General features: G+C 42.9%; 1 protein-coding gene across 3 annotated transcripts in view; it reads right to left on the bottom strand.

Moving 5' to 3' along the window:
* Positions 1 to 17,154, bottom strand: part of GSAP (gamma-secretase activating protein) — a 137,142-nt gene that overhangs the window by 51,744 nt on the left and 68,244 nt on the right. For all 3 annotated transcript variants that reach the window (XM_068276214.1, XM_068276216.1, XM_068276215.1), the window contains 8 exons: positions 15,233 to 15,321; positions 11,941 to 12,018; positions 11,523 to 11,600; positions 8,884 to 8,976; positions 6,509 to 6,729; positions 5,624 to 5,693; positions 2,802 to 2,884; positions 1,463 to 1,516 (listed from right to left, as the gene is read on the bottom strand). In XM_068276214.1, coding sequence (XP_068132315.1) covers positions 1,463 to 1,516; positions 2,802 to 2,884; positions 5,624 to 5,693; positions 6,509 to 6,729; positions 8,884 to 8,976; positions 11,523 to 11,600; positions 11,941 to 12,018; positions 15,233 to 15,321 — 766 coding nt within the window. The remainder of the gene's footprint in view (positions 1 to 1,462; positions 1,517 to 2,801; positions 2,885 to 5,623; positions 5,694 to 6,508; positions 6,730 to 8,883; positions 8,977 to 11,522; positions 11,601 to 11,940; positions 12,019 to 15,232; positions 15,322 to 17,154) is intronic.

Genomic DNA, 17,154 nt, shown 5'->3' with positions numbered 1-17,154 from the left:
AGTCTGCAACAATCTGCTCATGGCAAGGGACAGAGGGGAATGCTCTATCATTATCCTGTTGGATCTCTGAACAGCTTTTAATACAGTTGACCATGAAATCTTGCTCAACAGACTGCAGGAGTTTTGTGGCATCAGTGGCTCAGTTCTCCAGTGGTTCAGATCGGTCTTGACTGACATAACACAGAGAGTATCCCCTAGGACCTGTCATGTCCAACCCTGATTCTCTAAAATTTGGAGTGCCACAAGGATCAATCCTATCCCCTCTGCTATTTGCAAGCTACATGCTGCCACTTGGTACTATTATCCAACAAAATGGCCTGGTGTACCACTGCTATGCCGATGACACGCAGCTATACCTGTCCGTCAAACCTAGTGGAACCGACCCCACTCAACAAATAAATTCTTGCTTAGCTGAGCTACAGGCGTGGATGAATTACAACTGGTTGAAACTGAATGCTGACAAAACTGAGGTCCTTGATGTCCAAAGCCAGCGCTTGGCATCAAAACAGCTCTATCCTAAATCAACACCAATCAGGATTGGGAATTCAGATATAAACAGCTCCAACTTTGTGCGCAGCCTTGGTGTGCTAACTGATGGAGAATTGAGCTTCAGAAACCAAATCTCGGCTGTAGTCAAATCTTCCTACTTTCATCTGAAGAACATTGCAAAAATTAAACATCTTATTACCCCAAAGGATCTCACAATCCTAGTTCACGTCTTCACCACATCACGGCTGGGACTACTGCAATGCCCTTTACGCAGGCCTCCCAAATAAGGACCTGTACTACCTGCAATTAGTACAAAACGCTGCTGCCAGATTGCTAACAAACCAGCCTCGCCACTGTCTCATTACACCGATTGTTCGCTCACTGCACTGGCTACCTGTAAAATGGAGAATACCCTTCAAGATTGGACTGTTGACAATTCAAATCCCTACACAAATTGGGCCCTGGATACATGAAAGACCTCTCAAAGCCTCAGCAGGATCCATAAGCCTGGCCATACCCAGAGTGCACCTCAAAACCTCTGGAGACAGAGCTTTCTGGCATGCTGCCCCTACCCTTTGGAACTCCCCACCACACCCAGTAAAGACCGCCCCTTCTCTGGAGTTATTCAAACCCAGACTGAAATGCCACCTGTTTAGCCTGGCATTTCCGGACTAGAGTTCTTCCTTTGTAATACAATTTACCAATCAACCAGTTATTGGTCTGAGCCATGCTTATGTGCTTTGAGTCCTACGGGAGAAAAGCACTTTACAAATGTGATTTGTTGTTCTTGTACTATCCTTTTACATAGCTGTGTTAATAATGAGCCTGAATACATACATATATCTAGCAAATTCAAATTCAGCTTTTTATTTGATCAGTTCTGGCTGTATCTTTACAATCAAGTTGATTTATTACAGTTAAAATTGCATTCTGCATTAAAAGCACTTTAGCACACACACATTTAAATACTTACCTTCATAATCGGCATGTCTATTAGGTCTGTTGTACATGAAACACCTTGTATAGCCTTCAAATAAAGAAACAAAATATATTCATATTTACCAGAATGTATAAATAACTATCATATTTGCAATGTAGCTCAATACCATACACAGGCTTATTCTATGTAATCCCAAAAGAGAATTATGAATTCATATAATACGATTCCACCTGGAGTTTGATTCCTGCTGACAGTAATGACTCCAATAACAAAGAACAAAGGACCTTCAAAAATGTACCTTACAGATAAGGATAGAAAGCTATGTATAACTCAGTGGTCACGGAACACACAATAAGGCCCAGTGCACACCGGGCGGATCCGCCTGAAATTCCGCGTGGCTAATGTATCTCTACGGGCTGGTGCACACCGGCGGTTTGAGGTTTTTAGCAAGCCGCAAATGTGCCTCTTGCTGCACGTTTGCGGTTTACTTAAAACCTCAAACCGCTGGTGTGCTCCAGCCCATAGAGATACATTAGCCACGCGGATGCTGATGCGGATGCGGCCGGCGGATCTCATACAAAATCCGCTCGGTGTGCACCCGGCAAATATCGGCTCTCTGCTCCCAAAACCGCTAGCGTTTTGACGATCTGCTAGCGGTTTTGGTGTGCACTGGGCCTAAGAGCCTGATGCGCAGGGAGCTAACTTTACTAACGCCAGGGGAGTAGCACACGTTATGCAACTAGTGCAGTGCTGGGTAAATACAACCAAAACACTTTTCTGCTCCATTCTGCAGTGCAGAAGGAATGGCAAAGGGCAGGGTTGTAGTACTGGCATGGAAACAAATTGACTATTTACTGTACATATATTTAATTGTATACATGTGTTACATTCTAGCTACTTAAATTGCTTTTTTCTTTTCCTTTCATGCACACATTAATATTTTGTATATGTTGGAACAATTACTTTTTTATATTAATGGGAATCTGCATTTTTTATTTACTACATGGTCAACCAACAAATTCCAAGATGGTGTCAAAGGAAAAACCCCATTATAACTTCACATGCCTCACATCCTCTAGGAATTCAGCCCATAGCTGATCGCTACATGAAAGGGTGTGAAATCTGTATGACCAATAGGCAAAATTACCACCATTCATATTTGCCCACAGGAAAGAATGATAAAAGGAATTCTGCCTGTTAATGATACAATGGCAACGGTTTTTAGGGACATGGAAATTAGAAATTAAAGAGAATATAGTCCTGAAGAAAATGACAAAGACCAAGCCATGGGTATAAAAGTAGAAAAAAAAAAAAAAACTTATCAGTGCAATAGACACAGTACATGGAAATAGTGATCTATACAAATATTTACCATATTCCAAAAAGGCACTGAGGTATACGGCAAAAGTTTATCCAGATAGGTGGTCTCCATGCCCACACTCCTATGCAAAGACGCTGCAAATAAGATCAAAATTAATACTACAAAAAAATATAACAACTGCTTGCACACACACTTATACAATTATTGGGATTGAAACTCATCCATGCACTTTCTTTGCATCATGCCTAGACACACAGAGGCAAATGAAGGGTTTAAGAAATGCATCCCTCTGCTACAATTAAGTACCGTATTTTTCGGACTATAAGACGCACTTTTTCTCCCCCAAAAGTGTGGGGGGGGGGAAGTCAGTGCGTCTAATAGTCCGAAGGTACCCCCACTATAAATGCCAACTCTGTCCTACTTTGCAACCGTGTGTCACGGAGTCTCCCCTTGGTGTCCCCGCGTGCCATCTGCCATCCTGTGTACTTAGTCTCCTCCTTTTTCTCACCACACGGCCCCCCTGTGCCCTTCTGGTATGGTATATCCCTGGTACCATCAAAGATGTCTCCCGGACCTCTATGCAGCCATCCAGTCCCTGCGCTGCAGCTCCAGCTGATCCTTCCGTATCACAGCCTCCATGCGACCAATCGGGGGAGCGCCGTTTAACGATGTCTTCGGGACCTCCGGGCAGCGCCATCCAGTCCCCCTCACCACGGCTCCAGCTGATACTGCCCTGCCATGTGGCCAATAGGTGGGAAGCGCTGCAAGCCAATCACGGGGGAGCCGATGGTCTCGGAGGCGGGACAATGGCTCCATCATGGACCAATCACTGCACTTGCTCAGTAGCAGCGAGTGCAGTGATTGGCCCACTGGCGGAGCCATTGTCCCGCCTCCGAGACCATCGGCTCCCCCGTGATTGGCTTGCAGCGCTTCCCACCTATTGGCCACATGGCAGGGCAGTTTTAGCTGGAGCCGTGGTGAGGGGGACTGGATGGCGCTGCCCGGAGGTCCCGAAGACATCGTTAAACGGCGCTCCCCCGATTGGTCGCATGGAGGCTGTGATACGGCAGGATCAGCTGGAGCTGCAGCGCAGGGACTGGATGGCTGCATAGAGGTCCGGGAGACATCATCATCAGTGATTGGCTTACAGCGCTCCCCCCAATTGGCCGCGTGGCACCTGAAGGCTCCTTAGAAACCGGTATCTTGCAGTTTCTCCAGATTCTAGTGGTAAGCCCGGCCCTGATTGTGGTGCGGTGGAATGACCTGACCGCTACTGACATAACATGGAGCTAGGGGAGGCTGAGCCAAGGCCAGTTCCCGATGTCCTGTTTAGTGAGCAGCAGTAAGTCTTCTGCTGCTGTGTGGCTGCAGTGTTGGGGACAAAAGTACTGTCCTTATCCTTCCAGCATGTCTGGCCTGACTCCAGATCAGTTTGAGCAGTGATGAGGGGGATGGGATGGCTATATGGAGGTCCCGGGTGTCTACACCTGGGACATCCTTTATTGTGCCAAGTACAGTATATAAAACATTTCCAGAAGGGCATGGGGGCAGGTGCTGAGTCAAAGGAGGACACTGGGGACACAGGAGGTGAGGGGGGCAGATGGCACATGGGACACAGGGCAGAGGGGGCTCAGGGGGTTGATGGCACAGAGGGGACACACACAGGAGGACAGATGGCACAGAGGGGTGACAGGAGGGCACAGGGTGGCAGATGGCACACTGGTGACACCAGACAGGGGACAGAGGAGTTCACAGGGAGGCAGAGGACACCAGAGACAAAGGAGGACAGAGAGGACATGGTGACATCCGGTAGTAGGACAAGGAGCAAAGGAGGACACGGGGGACAGAGGGAGTCATCAGGGGGACAGAGGAGGATATGTGGGGGCAAAGGAGGACCCAGGAGGAACAAAGCATGACAAGAAATACAAAGAAGGCACAGGGTGGGCATAATAACTGGGGGGGGGGGGGGATGGAGAGGAGAAGATCCACAAGATGCCCCTCACCATGGATGCACCAGGTTTAGTATATTTTTTTTCTCCTGGTTTTTGTCCTCTAAACCTGGGTGCGTCTTATGGTCAGGAGCGTCTTATAGTCCGAAAAATACGGTAATCACAAGATAATGTTATCACCTCTTCGGATGCGGATCTCACTGCAGGGAGCTTCCTATTGAAAATCTAAGTCCTGTGTTTTACTGTTTCAATGCTGTTATGCTTAAAAAAATGTGGTAGTATATTATATGCTGTAAATCTTTTAAAACGAAGAAATGCTGGGTTTCATAACACTTATAAATTATTTAGTAAATGTTTTCCAATTGTAAAATCTTTCCTCACCCTGATTTACATTCCCAAATTTTTCACAGGTGGCAACATATTTTCTACTTGTCCGTGCATCAAAACACGTTTGTTTACTGTGTATTCCAAAAGTCAGTAGAAACAGCACCTAGTCCCAGAATGCTTTGGGGGAAGAATCCTGCATATATAATCAGCCTAGGCTAAACATCACTAGTAGGGTGGGGTTATATACCAACATACAGTTAAAACCAGGATTATTAACATAATCCTGAATAACTGTATAGTAATACAGTATTATCCCTCTGGTGCCTCTTTGATATAAAGTATTAAAGGTTAAAGAAATGCTTACATACAGTCATATACACAAAGGCCAGTTATACCATATCGCACACACTATCAGCAATTGAAATATGTGAATCCATATACTGAGGAGCGGTTATAAACACTTACTCTACCACTGGTTAAATTATACATATCTATATTGAGAAGAACTCGTCTGAAGCTCAATACATAATTCAAATGATGCCAAAAGAAAAAAATTAATATTTGAATATGCTCTCAGCATCCGCAAGGAGAGCATACCAATGATAAACTCCTGCACTGGGTCAAATGTTTGGCATGATGACAAGTTTTCACAGATCCACTCAACCACCTACAAGATAAAAAAAAAAAAAAAAATTAAATAAATGCAGATGCCATCAATGTGTTCAAGTCAAACTCCAGATTGTTAATAAATTCCTTTTATTACCAACTGCATTGTACTATTTTACTAAGATAAGATAACATGTTGATTTTTTTTTTTAGGGGGTGAGGGTCTCAAACTAACTATATTTAAAGTCATTGTTCTAGTCTTGTATCTCGTAATGATTTTTTACCTGTTACTCAAAGTGTGTTTTTATTGTACCATACATCCTCTATTATAAGTCGAGAAATTTAGGCCCGATTTGCTAAATAAAATGTATAGGTGTCGACTTTCTGACTTGTAGCTGGAGGCGCACCTCTCTCACTTCGAAGAGCAAGCCACAAAGGACAGCATGCTTTTAAATTACTAAGCATGAATTAGTGATGCAATATTGATTAATTTGTTGTTAATTAACTTATTACATACAAAAATGCTCACTTGTGTAAATAAGGACTATGTTAAATATTTGTTAATTTACAACATTTTCAGTAATATTTACCTTTCTCCAGCACCATTAGTGTTTGTTGGTACTGACTGGCCTTGCTTTCATACCACACTGTGCTGTAAATTTGACTAGTAAAATCAGTCACATCTAATCTGCTTGATGTGGAATTTGTTTAATACAAAAGCAGAAATGTATAAAATTCAGATTAAGTATGAAGATTTGTGAAACCTCAGATAAACATCTACTACTAGTATATCTACTGTGTTAACATTATTGTAACAAAAATATAGCAGACATCCAAAACCTCAGTTATCAGGAATTGAATGAACTTAAAGTTTACCTGTTTTTGTTCTTGTGGCTGAAGATTGAGGTGCAGTAAAAAGCAATGGAGGGCTGCTAGACGCTCACAGTCCAGTCTGCTCTCTACCAACAGGTCTAGCAGCTTTCCTTGACTTATACCCACAGAGAGAATCATTCCAGTGCAGCTTTCTAATACACAGGAGTTTACTACAGATTGCATGGGGCAATCATTGCATCTGCCATGAATTCTGGAATTTTTATCTGAGGAAAGAAATATATATTCTAAAACAAAAAGATAGTAACATTTGCAGCCTTATTTTCACTGCCATCAAAATATATTCAAAATTGCCTAATTTCTGGACAACTAATACAGAAAAACAATATGCAAAATTGGCTCTAAAAAAAACAAAAACAAGACTTTATAAGCCTCAGGGCCTTTTTACACTAGGATGTACCGCACCCCACCGCAGGGCAATGTTAGTCTATGGGGCCTACATTACCATGCAGCTCTGCGGCGGACCGGAAGTCATATAAGTCTATTTATTGTACAGTGCTGCGTAATATGTTGGCGCTATATAAATCTAATAAATAATAATAATAATATGGCGATGTGCAATTTAAAATGACCGATGTAAGTTTTATGCAACGCGCACGTGGAAGCGTATTTTAGCAATATGCGTCCGCAAACATGATCGCTTCGCCAACAGGAAGTGAGCATCACTTCCTGTTTGGCCGACTGCAAGATGGAGATTACCACGTTCCAACACGGTAATCCCCAATGGCTTGTATTTGGCACCGCTATCGCCAATGCGCAGTCTGAAACCGGCCTGAAAGTATTAAAGTGGACCTAAACTCGGAACTTCAGCTCTGCTTTAAAAAATACGCAACAGCATAATAACCTTTAAACAAAAAACATTTCTTTGTTGCAGCTGACACAAATCCTAAAATAAATCTACACTGTCAAATGATGGGGAATTAAACAGGCTAAACTCTCTAAATACATACAGGATGCATTTCTCTATGTTTTGCTTCTGTCCTGTACGAGAGTTCAGATCCACTTTAAGCCCACTGAATATAGACTAACCCAGCATAGTGCCAATGCTGCCAAGTCCCATATAGCTGCCTCATGGCAATCATGTTTTTGTCATTTGCCACTGTCCTTAGGAATATAGATTCCATGATGACCTCAAAACATATTAAAGGATACCCGAAGTGACATGTGACATGATGAGATAGACATGTGTATCTACAGTGCCTAGCACACAAATAACTATGCTGTGTTCCTTTTTTTCTTTCTCTGCCAGAAAGAGTTATATATCAGGTATGTAAGTGGCTGACTCAGTCCTGACTCAAACAGGAAGTGACTACAGTGCGACCCTCACTGATAAGAAATTCCCCTTTTTATCTCTTTCTTGCTCTCAGAAGCAATTTTCTGCTAGGAAAGTGTTTTATAGTTGGAATTTCTTATCAGTGAGAGTCACACTGTAGTCACTTCCTGTCCGAGTCAGGACTGAGTCAGCCACTTACATACCTGAAATTTTACTATTTCAGGAAGAGAAAGAAAAAAAGGAACACAGCATACTTATTTGTGTGCTAGGCACTGTACATACACATGTCTATCTCATCATGGCACATGTCACTTTGGGTATTCTTGGGTATACCAGGTTAGTGGTCAGGGTTGAGGCATTCGCAAAAACTGGGAATCCCTGGATCTCATTCAGAGGTCCTGCTGCTTGTGGACTTCAATACTGACTCTGATCTTTAGAGGGCTCCTGAGCCTAATGTGATATGCTCTGTACCTCAAATGTCTCTAGGACTGTTACTGGTGGGATAATCTGCTAGTATGTAATGTTGGATATTGATTTATGTATGCTTATGCCTCTACCTCTACTTACTGTGTAAGACTTTTGCCTTGCTGTACTGTTGACCTTGTTATACTCTTGCAAATTTTAGCCCTTCAACTGCCTAAAGGTAACTCCACCTTATTCCTAACACTAACCCTGGCACCTAAATGACAACTAGTTATGGCCAATCATTTACAACCATTCTCCTAATCAGTAGCCAATTGGCTACTATCCGCACTGGGCGCCCAACTCTTCGATTGGACCTCCGACTACCGATACGCTGCATCTTTACTACTGGCAAGGTGGAGCACTGTGGAATGTTTTTCCTCCTATAGGAATTAAGTTGGAACCTCACATAATATCACAGAGCGCTCTAGATGGAGAAAGCTGCATGATATCATAGCCAAGTCTAAACATCACGGTCAGGACGGTGTTACAAGTATACAGCAATATATCAACATAAAAAGCAGTTTTTGCCATGTAAACCAGGATAATCAAGTTAAAAATGTGTATCTTGAATAATTCCTGAATGTGACAAAATCTAAAGTTGTGACTAAGAGTGTGCACTAACCTGATAAAAGCAAATGATAGCACATCAAATCGGGATATCTTGTGTTTATCAAGTGGAAAAAATGATCAGGCAAGTGGACAGCAACATAGTCATCTACAGCAGAGAAAAAAAAAAGAAATTTTGACACAACAAAGACATAAGCAGTATATATCTATTTACACGTATATGGCATTTCCATTTTCACTTATTGAACTTTTGATATAAAGGTCACACCGAAGATCTTTTAACCTCCCTGGCGGTATGGACGAGCTGAGTTCGTCCAGCAAAAACTTGCAAAAAACGTTAATGACGAGCTGAGCTCGTCCATGCCGACAGGGATATTTCCTGTTTCTCTGCCACGCAGGCTGCATTTTTTTCTTATCAGAGGGATTCCCCAGGATGGCTGGATGCCTGACTGCACGCTGTGGGTAGCGATCTGTGCTACCCACAGCGTGCAGAACAAGCATCCAGCCACCCTAGGGAATCCCTGGGCAGTCAGCGGGGCAGAGAATGTGCGGGGGATCCCCCTTGTATGTGGAGGCTGTGCTGGCGGGGGATCCCCTCTCTGTGCGGGCGGGGGGAACCCCTTTATATGGTGGCTGTTGCGGGCAGGGGATCCCCCTCTGTGCGGGCGGGGGGATCCCCCTTCTATTGTGGCTGTTGCGGGCGGGGGATCCCCCTCTGTGCGGGTGGGGGTATCCCCCTTCTATTGTGGCTGTTGCGGGCGGCCTATCCCCCTCCTCCCCCTCCCTCCCGATGTCCCCCCTCCCGATCTCCTACCCCCCCCCCCCCCCCTCTCTAAGCCCATTGAGTAAATAGATTTACTCACCGAGGGCTTTCTCCAGCGACGGCAGCAGCACTTCCTCCTCCATCTCCGAAGTCCCGGTCTCTGTACAGTTACATTATGAGGCTTGGTGACGTCACAATAGAAGGGGGATCCCCCCGCCCGCACAGAGGGGGATCCCCTGCCCGCAACAGCCACCATATAAAGGGGTTCCCCCCGCCCGCACAGCCTCCACATACAAGGGGGATCCCCCGCACATTCTCTGCCCCGCTAGCTGCCCAGGGATATCCTAGGGTGGCTGGATGCTTGTTCTGCACGCTGTGGGTAGCACAGATCGCTACCCACAGCGTGCTGGGGGGGGGGGGGGGGGAATCGGGAGGGGGACATCTGGCTACCTATAAATCTGGCTAAACACCTGGCTCGCTATATACCTGGCTAAACATCTGGCTCGCTATATACCTGGCTAAACATCTGGCTCGCTATATACCTGGCTAAACATCTGGCTCGCTATATACCTGGCTAAACATCTGGCTCGCTATATACCTGGCTAAACATCTGGCTCGCTATATACCTGGCTAAACACCTGGCTCGCTATATACCTGGCTAACTATACTTGGCTAACTATACCTGGCTGCACATCTGGCTAACTATACCTGGCTGCACATCTTCTACCTATACATCTGGGTCTTATACTCACCATTGGCATGCTGATCCCTCGTCGCGTACCTCTGATAGCTTCCCCAGTGTCTTCTTCCATGTCCCTTGGCGGATTTTGCTTCTTCCTCAGCGATCACATGTCCCCCGTTGATCGGCGTTGATGACACCAGGGTCACACAGCGTCATCAACATCTTGCAGAAAACACTTTTTTTTTTAAATTGAATTCAATACAATAATCTGTATTAAATTTAATCTTTAAAAGGACGGCTCGGCATAAAGGTTCAGCCCATTCCAATGCGGAGTCAGCATGACCGGAACTGGGGAGTTCTCTACACTGCTCTGAGAGGAGAGTTAAAGCGGACCTGAACTCAGAACTTCCTCTCTGCTCTAAAAGATACGCAACAGCAAAACATTTCATTACTGCTAATACAAATCCTATAATAAATCTGCACAATTTCTACTTCCTGATTCATGGAAGCAGACAGATTGATAACATCCTGTGCTTTCAAATGGGCTTATTTGCCATCTCTGCCATGGCAGTCAGCTGATATAGCTGAGGGATCAAATTACAGCTTGTGATTAGACACAAATGAGGGGGAGTTAGAGGCTAAACCAGGCATGGGCAAACTTGGCCCTCCAGCTGTTAAGGAACTACAAGTCCCACAATGCATTGCAAAAGTCTGACAGCCACAGTCATGACTCATAAAGGCAAATGCATTGTGGGACTTGTAGTTCCATAACAGCTGAAGGGCCGAGTTTGCCCATGCCTGGGCTAAACTCTTTAAATACATACAGGGTGCATTTTTCTGTTTTCCTTCTGTACTGTGCAAGAGCTCAGGTCCACTTTAAGCTACATACATGTGCTAAATTAAACCCGGCAAGGCAGCTGATAAAGACCGCCTCTGCTGAGAATTAGCGTGTGCATAGAGACTCTCAATCCTTGAAGGGCATTTTTTCCCCTTTTACCCAGCCCACTCTGTTGTGCTCCTCATGCGTCGTTCCATTGGTACGGCTCTCCCCACTGGCCCTGCCTGCATTGTAGCGCTCCTACTGCGCTTTGCTCCGTCCGATCCTGAGGGCTAGGGATGTGCCTGTCCAGCCTCAGCCCCAACTATTGCCCGGTCCCTGCTGGGTGACATTCCTCATACAAGTGTACCCAGCTTTAGCCATGAAATTATAAATGTCTGTAAACCTATATGTCTTGCTATCAAATCTTACCTAAATTTATGAAAGACAGTTTTTTGATCTTTGCAGCATCTCTCAGTGCAGTTGCAATTTTAAAAGTCTTGCTACATCCTAGAAATGAATAATTATACATAATCATTAGCATCTAGTAACACAAAATAAAAAACATTAAAAGTTAAAAGCAGTAAGATCAAGTTTTTTTGTTTGTTTTTTTTTTTTTTTTTTACAGAATTTCAAACATATTATGTAAATCACTACACTTTGCAACAATACTACATTTGAATTCTCGATTACCATTAGCTACATAGAAGTACCATTTACAGGGATTACCGGTAGATCCTTTCATGTTTACTACTATTAGTGCCAAAAAAGGACATCATTTTCATTTGTTACTACTACTGTGTTGCAGGGCAACATACTGTACAGTATAAGTAGAATTCCAGTGATTTACCTTTATGTAAAAATGCTACTGTATAAGTGACCTCTTGTGACACTTTCAGTGGAGGACAGTAAAAAAGGTATAAACCACCTAAAATAAACAGAAAGGAGTGATTTGAAATAGCATGTATTAAATAGACTGATACAAAGGGGTTTTTCAAGAATTTGAATCGCACTCTTATTAATTGTTAGAATGTGGTTTTGATAAGTGAGTCATAGTAGTTTTCCCAGTTTATTTATATTATCTTGACCCCAAGCAATGTTTTACAAACCAGTATAAGCTTGTTACTGATGCATTTATAAAAACAGTTACATATCAAAAGCTCCATGTACGTATTGTATAAATTAAAAGCAAGTAAGGGTCTTCTTAAAATGAAGTGGATATGCACAAACAGAAGTGGAATTCAGAAGGCATAAACTATTCCAGAACTGGGTGTGGATGCTGAAGGAAGGGAGGGGCAATGAAAAATATGCATACTAACCTGCCATACAGAGTATTTGTTTTGAATGCTCCTTTATGTTTACACTGCTGCTGAAAAGAGTGGCAAATCAAGATCTAGAGGTATTGGCCCCTCTGTCACTCTATACGATGTGTTCCTGGGTCACCTCCTGCCCAGCACATGATTATGCCTCTGCTCTGGCATGGAGGCAAAAGTGCTTGGCAGACACAATAATGTCACAGTGTACCAGCACAGGGAGATGGGTTAGGCATGGAGGAGGCATAAATAAGCCTCTAGAAGTGGTTGGTGGCAAAGGTTGAAGGAAAGGATTATCAGTAAGGGCTGAGACACACCAGAAAAGCTCCCCAAATACTAGAGGTTTCAAAAGCTCTTCCCAATGTAATGCTACGGGGTTTTTATTTTACAAAACCTCATCACTTCAGTGTGCATAGACACATAGGATAACATTAGCAGGAGGTTTCAAAAACTCAAACCGCTCAGAAAAACTCCTCTGGTGTGCACCAGGCCTAACACTGGGGAGAGAGGGAGAGGAAGAGGGGGAGGGAGAGGGAGAGAGAGAGATATTTTCATGCATAACTGGATGCAGTGAACGCAAACTGAATTCAGTGCACTTCTCAATACACATTTCTTTTTAGATTTTGATAGTATAGAAAATGGTTAAAGAGAAATTGAAGTGAGAGGAAAACAAAGGCTGCCAATCTTCATTGCCCTATAGACTATTCCGATTGCCTCGCTGTCATGCTGAGCTTTTGGCTTTTGTTGTTTGTAAATCACACATGAGCAAACATACAACCAGTGGAGTCAGACCAGAGTCAAAGCATCAAATCTGCATGCTCATTCTGGATCAGTGACAAAGTATTAGAGGCAGAGCATAAGCAGAGAAGTCAGGCAATTGGCATTGTTTATTATAGAATGACTGCAAGCTGCATATCAGGCTCCTTTGAAAACCCATGTCCAGGCAAAGATCTAAACATACCACCTAGAATCTTAGAGTGTTCAGATGTTTCCATTTTGTGAAAAATTTTGTCCTAAAATTTTCATCACATGACCAGAAGTAGTAGAGTTTTGTTGAGGAAGTTAGTGTTATACTCTGTTGGTGTGGCTACCAGCTAGTATTGTATCATAATCAGATTGCCACGGAGCAAGTGCTGGCTGAATCTTTCTTCAGTCATGCTAAGCGCTGCCGAAAACTGCCAACTGCTTTTCTGCAAGCTTGCAAAAAAGCATTTGGAACGAGAGGCTGGGCAGCCGAGAGAAGCTGGTTCAATCCACCTGAACCAGGCCATAGTCTGGTGTGTAGGAAGAGGCCAGTGCCTGGGATCAAGTACCTTAGAAATGATTCACATTAGCTAATCCAGGAGCTTCCACAAACAAAAATAAGCTGTGCAACTGATTACTTGCACAGATCTGGTGAAATATTTGTGCCTGGAGTGAAGTTTTAAAAGCCCTTTAGGGTTTGTATTGATATCTGCATCCCTGTTGTGGAGAATCCATCTCACATCATGATCTGTGTTGGGACTGAGACAGTGTGCTGGAATCCAAACTTTATGGTCATCATTGAAATAAATATTGGGTATAGACCTCAACGGAAACTTGAGGTAAGTGGGATATGGAGGTTGTCATATAAATTTTCTTGTAAACAATGCCAGTTGCCTGGCAGCCCTGTTGATCTTCTGGCATAAGTAGGCTCTGAGTCAAAATCCTAGAACAAGCATCAGAGTACCTAAACTGCTGCATGCTTGTTCAGGGTCTATGGCTAAAATTATTAGAGACACAGGGTCAGGAAGACTGCCAGGCAACTGGTACTGTTCAAAATGAAATAAATATGTCAGCCTCCATATCCCTCTCACCTCTGGTTCCCTTTTCTGCAATGCATGTCAGTGTTATATGCACGGACATCAGAAAGGGCATGGAAAGCATTTTAACCCTTTAACTTTGAGCAGGGCTGTCTCAGCCGGCAAAACTTTGGATGCCTAATGCAGAGCAGCAGGGAGCACTTCATATTTACCGGATCCAGACACAGACTTCACTTTCCCCTTCTTTCACCAGGAGGAGGATGATGGTAATTACAGAGCCACTCATTGATGGAAGAGAAGATCGGCTCTGTAATACCACGTCATATCATGTGATCGGGACCCGAAGAAGGATGTCGGTACTACAGGCCTCTTAGTGGTAGTAGAGGAGAGAAGATCTTGCAAGGGGAAAGTAAATCTTGTGTCCTAAATAAGGTGACTATGAATCGCTCCCTGCACAGCTCTGCATTACACTGAGGAAGGCAGAAAAAATGTGATGCAGCAATGCCGCAGCGCATGTCATTAAAAAAACAAAAAAAAAAACACACATGCTTTTTATTATGGATTTTCTGTGCTTTTTTAATATAAACATCCAAGTCTGTTCAGGCCCTAAGTGAGTGAATAAAATAACCACTCCTATATATCCCTGAAAAGTCAAGGCATACATTCATAACCACGGGTATACAGCGTAACTGTAGCCTACTAATCATCAGTTAAAAAGGTATGAATTGATACTACAAGGCCTCATTACCACTTATGGTGCATTTGTGTGTAACGTTTCAACACCACACACATACATATGCGGAAAAACTGCATGCATTTCTAACAGCAGAATGATAGTTACCAGCAAATAAAAAATGGTATTTGGAAAAAAGCATCAGGCTATAAATTTTCTACAAAATAATAAAAAGAAATGTATCTAGTGGAAACGAGACATAAGTGTTAAAATTCATTAGCCATTACTGTAAATATAATAAGCTGCTAAAATATCCTATATATTTTTTGTTAAAAGTATGGTATATCATTAAGACGTTCATGTTCATTTACTGACCTCTTTGATTTGTAAACACCTGCAAAGCTGCAGTTGAAGGTCTTACTTTTCCTCTTTCTTCTGGGGGATCATAACCAAAATTGAGGAGGCTAAAATGGAAGCAAATTTAGGGAATTAAGTAACACATAAAAGTCATAACAAATTGCGATTAAGTCCCAAAAAATTCAGTGCACATCACAAATACTGTATAACTGCTTCTACAGTTGACTTTTCATAAATGTAGAATATGGAAAGGATGAAAGTAAATTCACATTGCGCAGGTAACATTTTTACGCAAACATTTAGCATATATTCATTACGTTGAATGCTGCTGATCACATTATGTGGATTATAATGTCATTATAACCAATGCATTATGATGAGAGTATAATTAATGTCATGTTGAATGTACCATAGTTCAAGCTCACATCTCAACTACTTTGATCAAAGCCCACAATCCATACAATGTACTCCTCTCTAATCCGATCTGAAGATGAACACCTCCATCAGGGTTCCCATTAGGGATAGAATTCGCTGGATACAAATGACCACTATTATACCTAGGCCCCTCAGGTCCCTAGTATTACCTTCAAAGTTCATGTCACACAGTGCAATAAAACCACTGGCTAGATGCCACTTCCCATCATGCTGCAGCAGCTCCTGTCACTTTAACAACCAATCTTCCCAGCAGTACCTCAAATGAAGCAAGCACCATCCATAGTGTGATACAGTAAATGGATGGATGGTGCATTTTAGGGTACTGCTGACAGGAGCTGGCACAGCCTGATGGGAAGTGGCATATTACCAATCTAACAGTGGCAATATTGCACTGTGGGGCGTGAAGCTGTGAAAGTGATACTGGGGACCTGAGGAGCCAAGGTATCCCAGAATACAGCATTTTTGACCAGTCTAAACATGGTCATTTGAATCCTATTAGATCTATCCCTACCGGGTGTCTTGTTGCAATTATATATTAATGTGTTAGCCTATGCATGGCTGTTTCCATTGATTGATTAGCATTTTAGGTCACTGACTGTAGCGCTTTCTTCTCCCTGATTTACATTCTGACATTTATCACATGGTGACATTTTTATTGCTGGCAGGTGATGTCACTGGAAGTAGCTGCTGCTTGCTTTTTTGGCAGTTGGAAACAGCTGTAAACAGCTATTTCCCACAATGCAACGGGGTTCACAGACAGGAAACTACCAGGACCATGGACCTCACAGTTTCCTGTGGGAGGGGTTTCACCACAATATCAGCCATACAGAGCCCTCTGATGATCAGTTTGTGAAAAGGAAAAGATTTCTCAGGTAAAAGGGGTTATCAGCTACTGATTGGGATGAAGTTCAATTCTTGGTCACGGTTTCTCTTCAAAGTCTTGGTCAGGGCGATATTTGCATGGAATTTATATGTCACCCCATGTTTACAGAGGTTTCCTCCAAGCATGTGGTTACCTCCAACATCTCAAAAAACACACCGTTAAGTTAAAAAGGAACTTTACAGAATATAATGGTAAATATCACAGGTGGCAACATATTTACTGCTGGCAGGTGAATCACTGCATGTTTGTTTGTTTTGTGTCCCGAACTGAATAGAAACACCTGGTCTCCCAGAATGCTCTGGGAGAAAAAGTTCTGCATTATAAAGCATCCTAGGATTAAAATCACTGGGAGGGTGGGGCTACATACCAATATACAATTAGGTCCATAAATATTTGGACAGAGACAACTTTTTCCGCATTTTGGTTGTGTACATTACCACAATTTTAAATGAGACAATTCAGACACAGTTGAAGTACAGACTTCAGCTTTAATTCAGTGGGGTGAACCAAACAATTGCATCAAAATGTGAGGCAATTAAAGCATTTTTGTAACACACTCCCTTCATTTCAGGAGCTCAAAAGTAATTGTAAAAATTAAATAACTGGAAATAAAATGTTCATT

The sequence above is a fragment of the Hyperolius riggenbachi genome, chromosome 3 (genome assembly GCF_040937935.1).
Source record: "Hyperolius riggenbachi isolate aHypRig1 chromosome 3, aHypRig1.pri, whole genome shotgun sequence".
Lineage (NCBI taxonomy): Eukaryota > Metazoa > Chordata > Amphibia > Anura > Hyperoliidae > Hyperolius > Hyperolius riggenbachi.
This window is presented reverse-complemented; position numbering and strand designations above follow the sequence as displayed.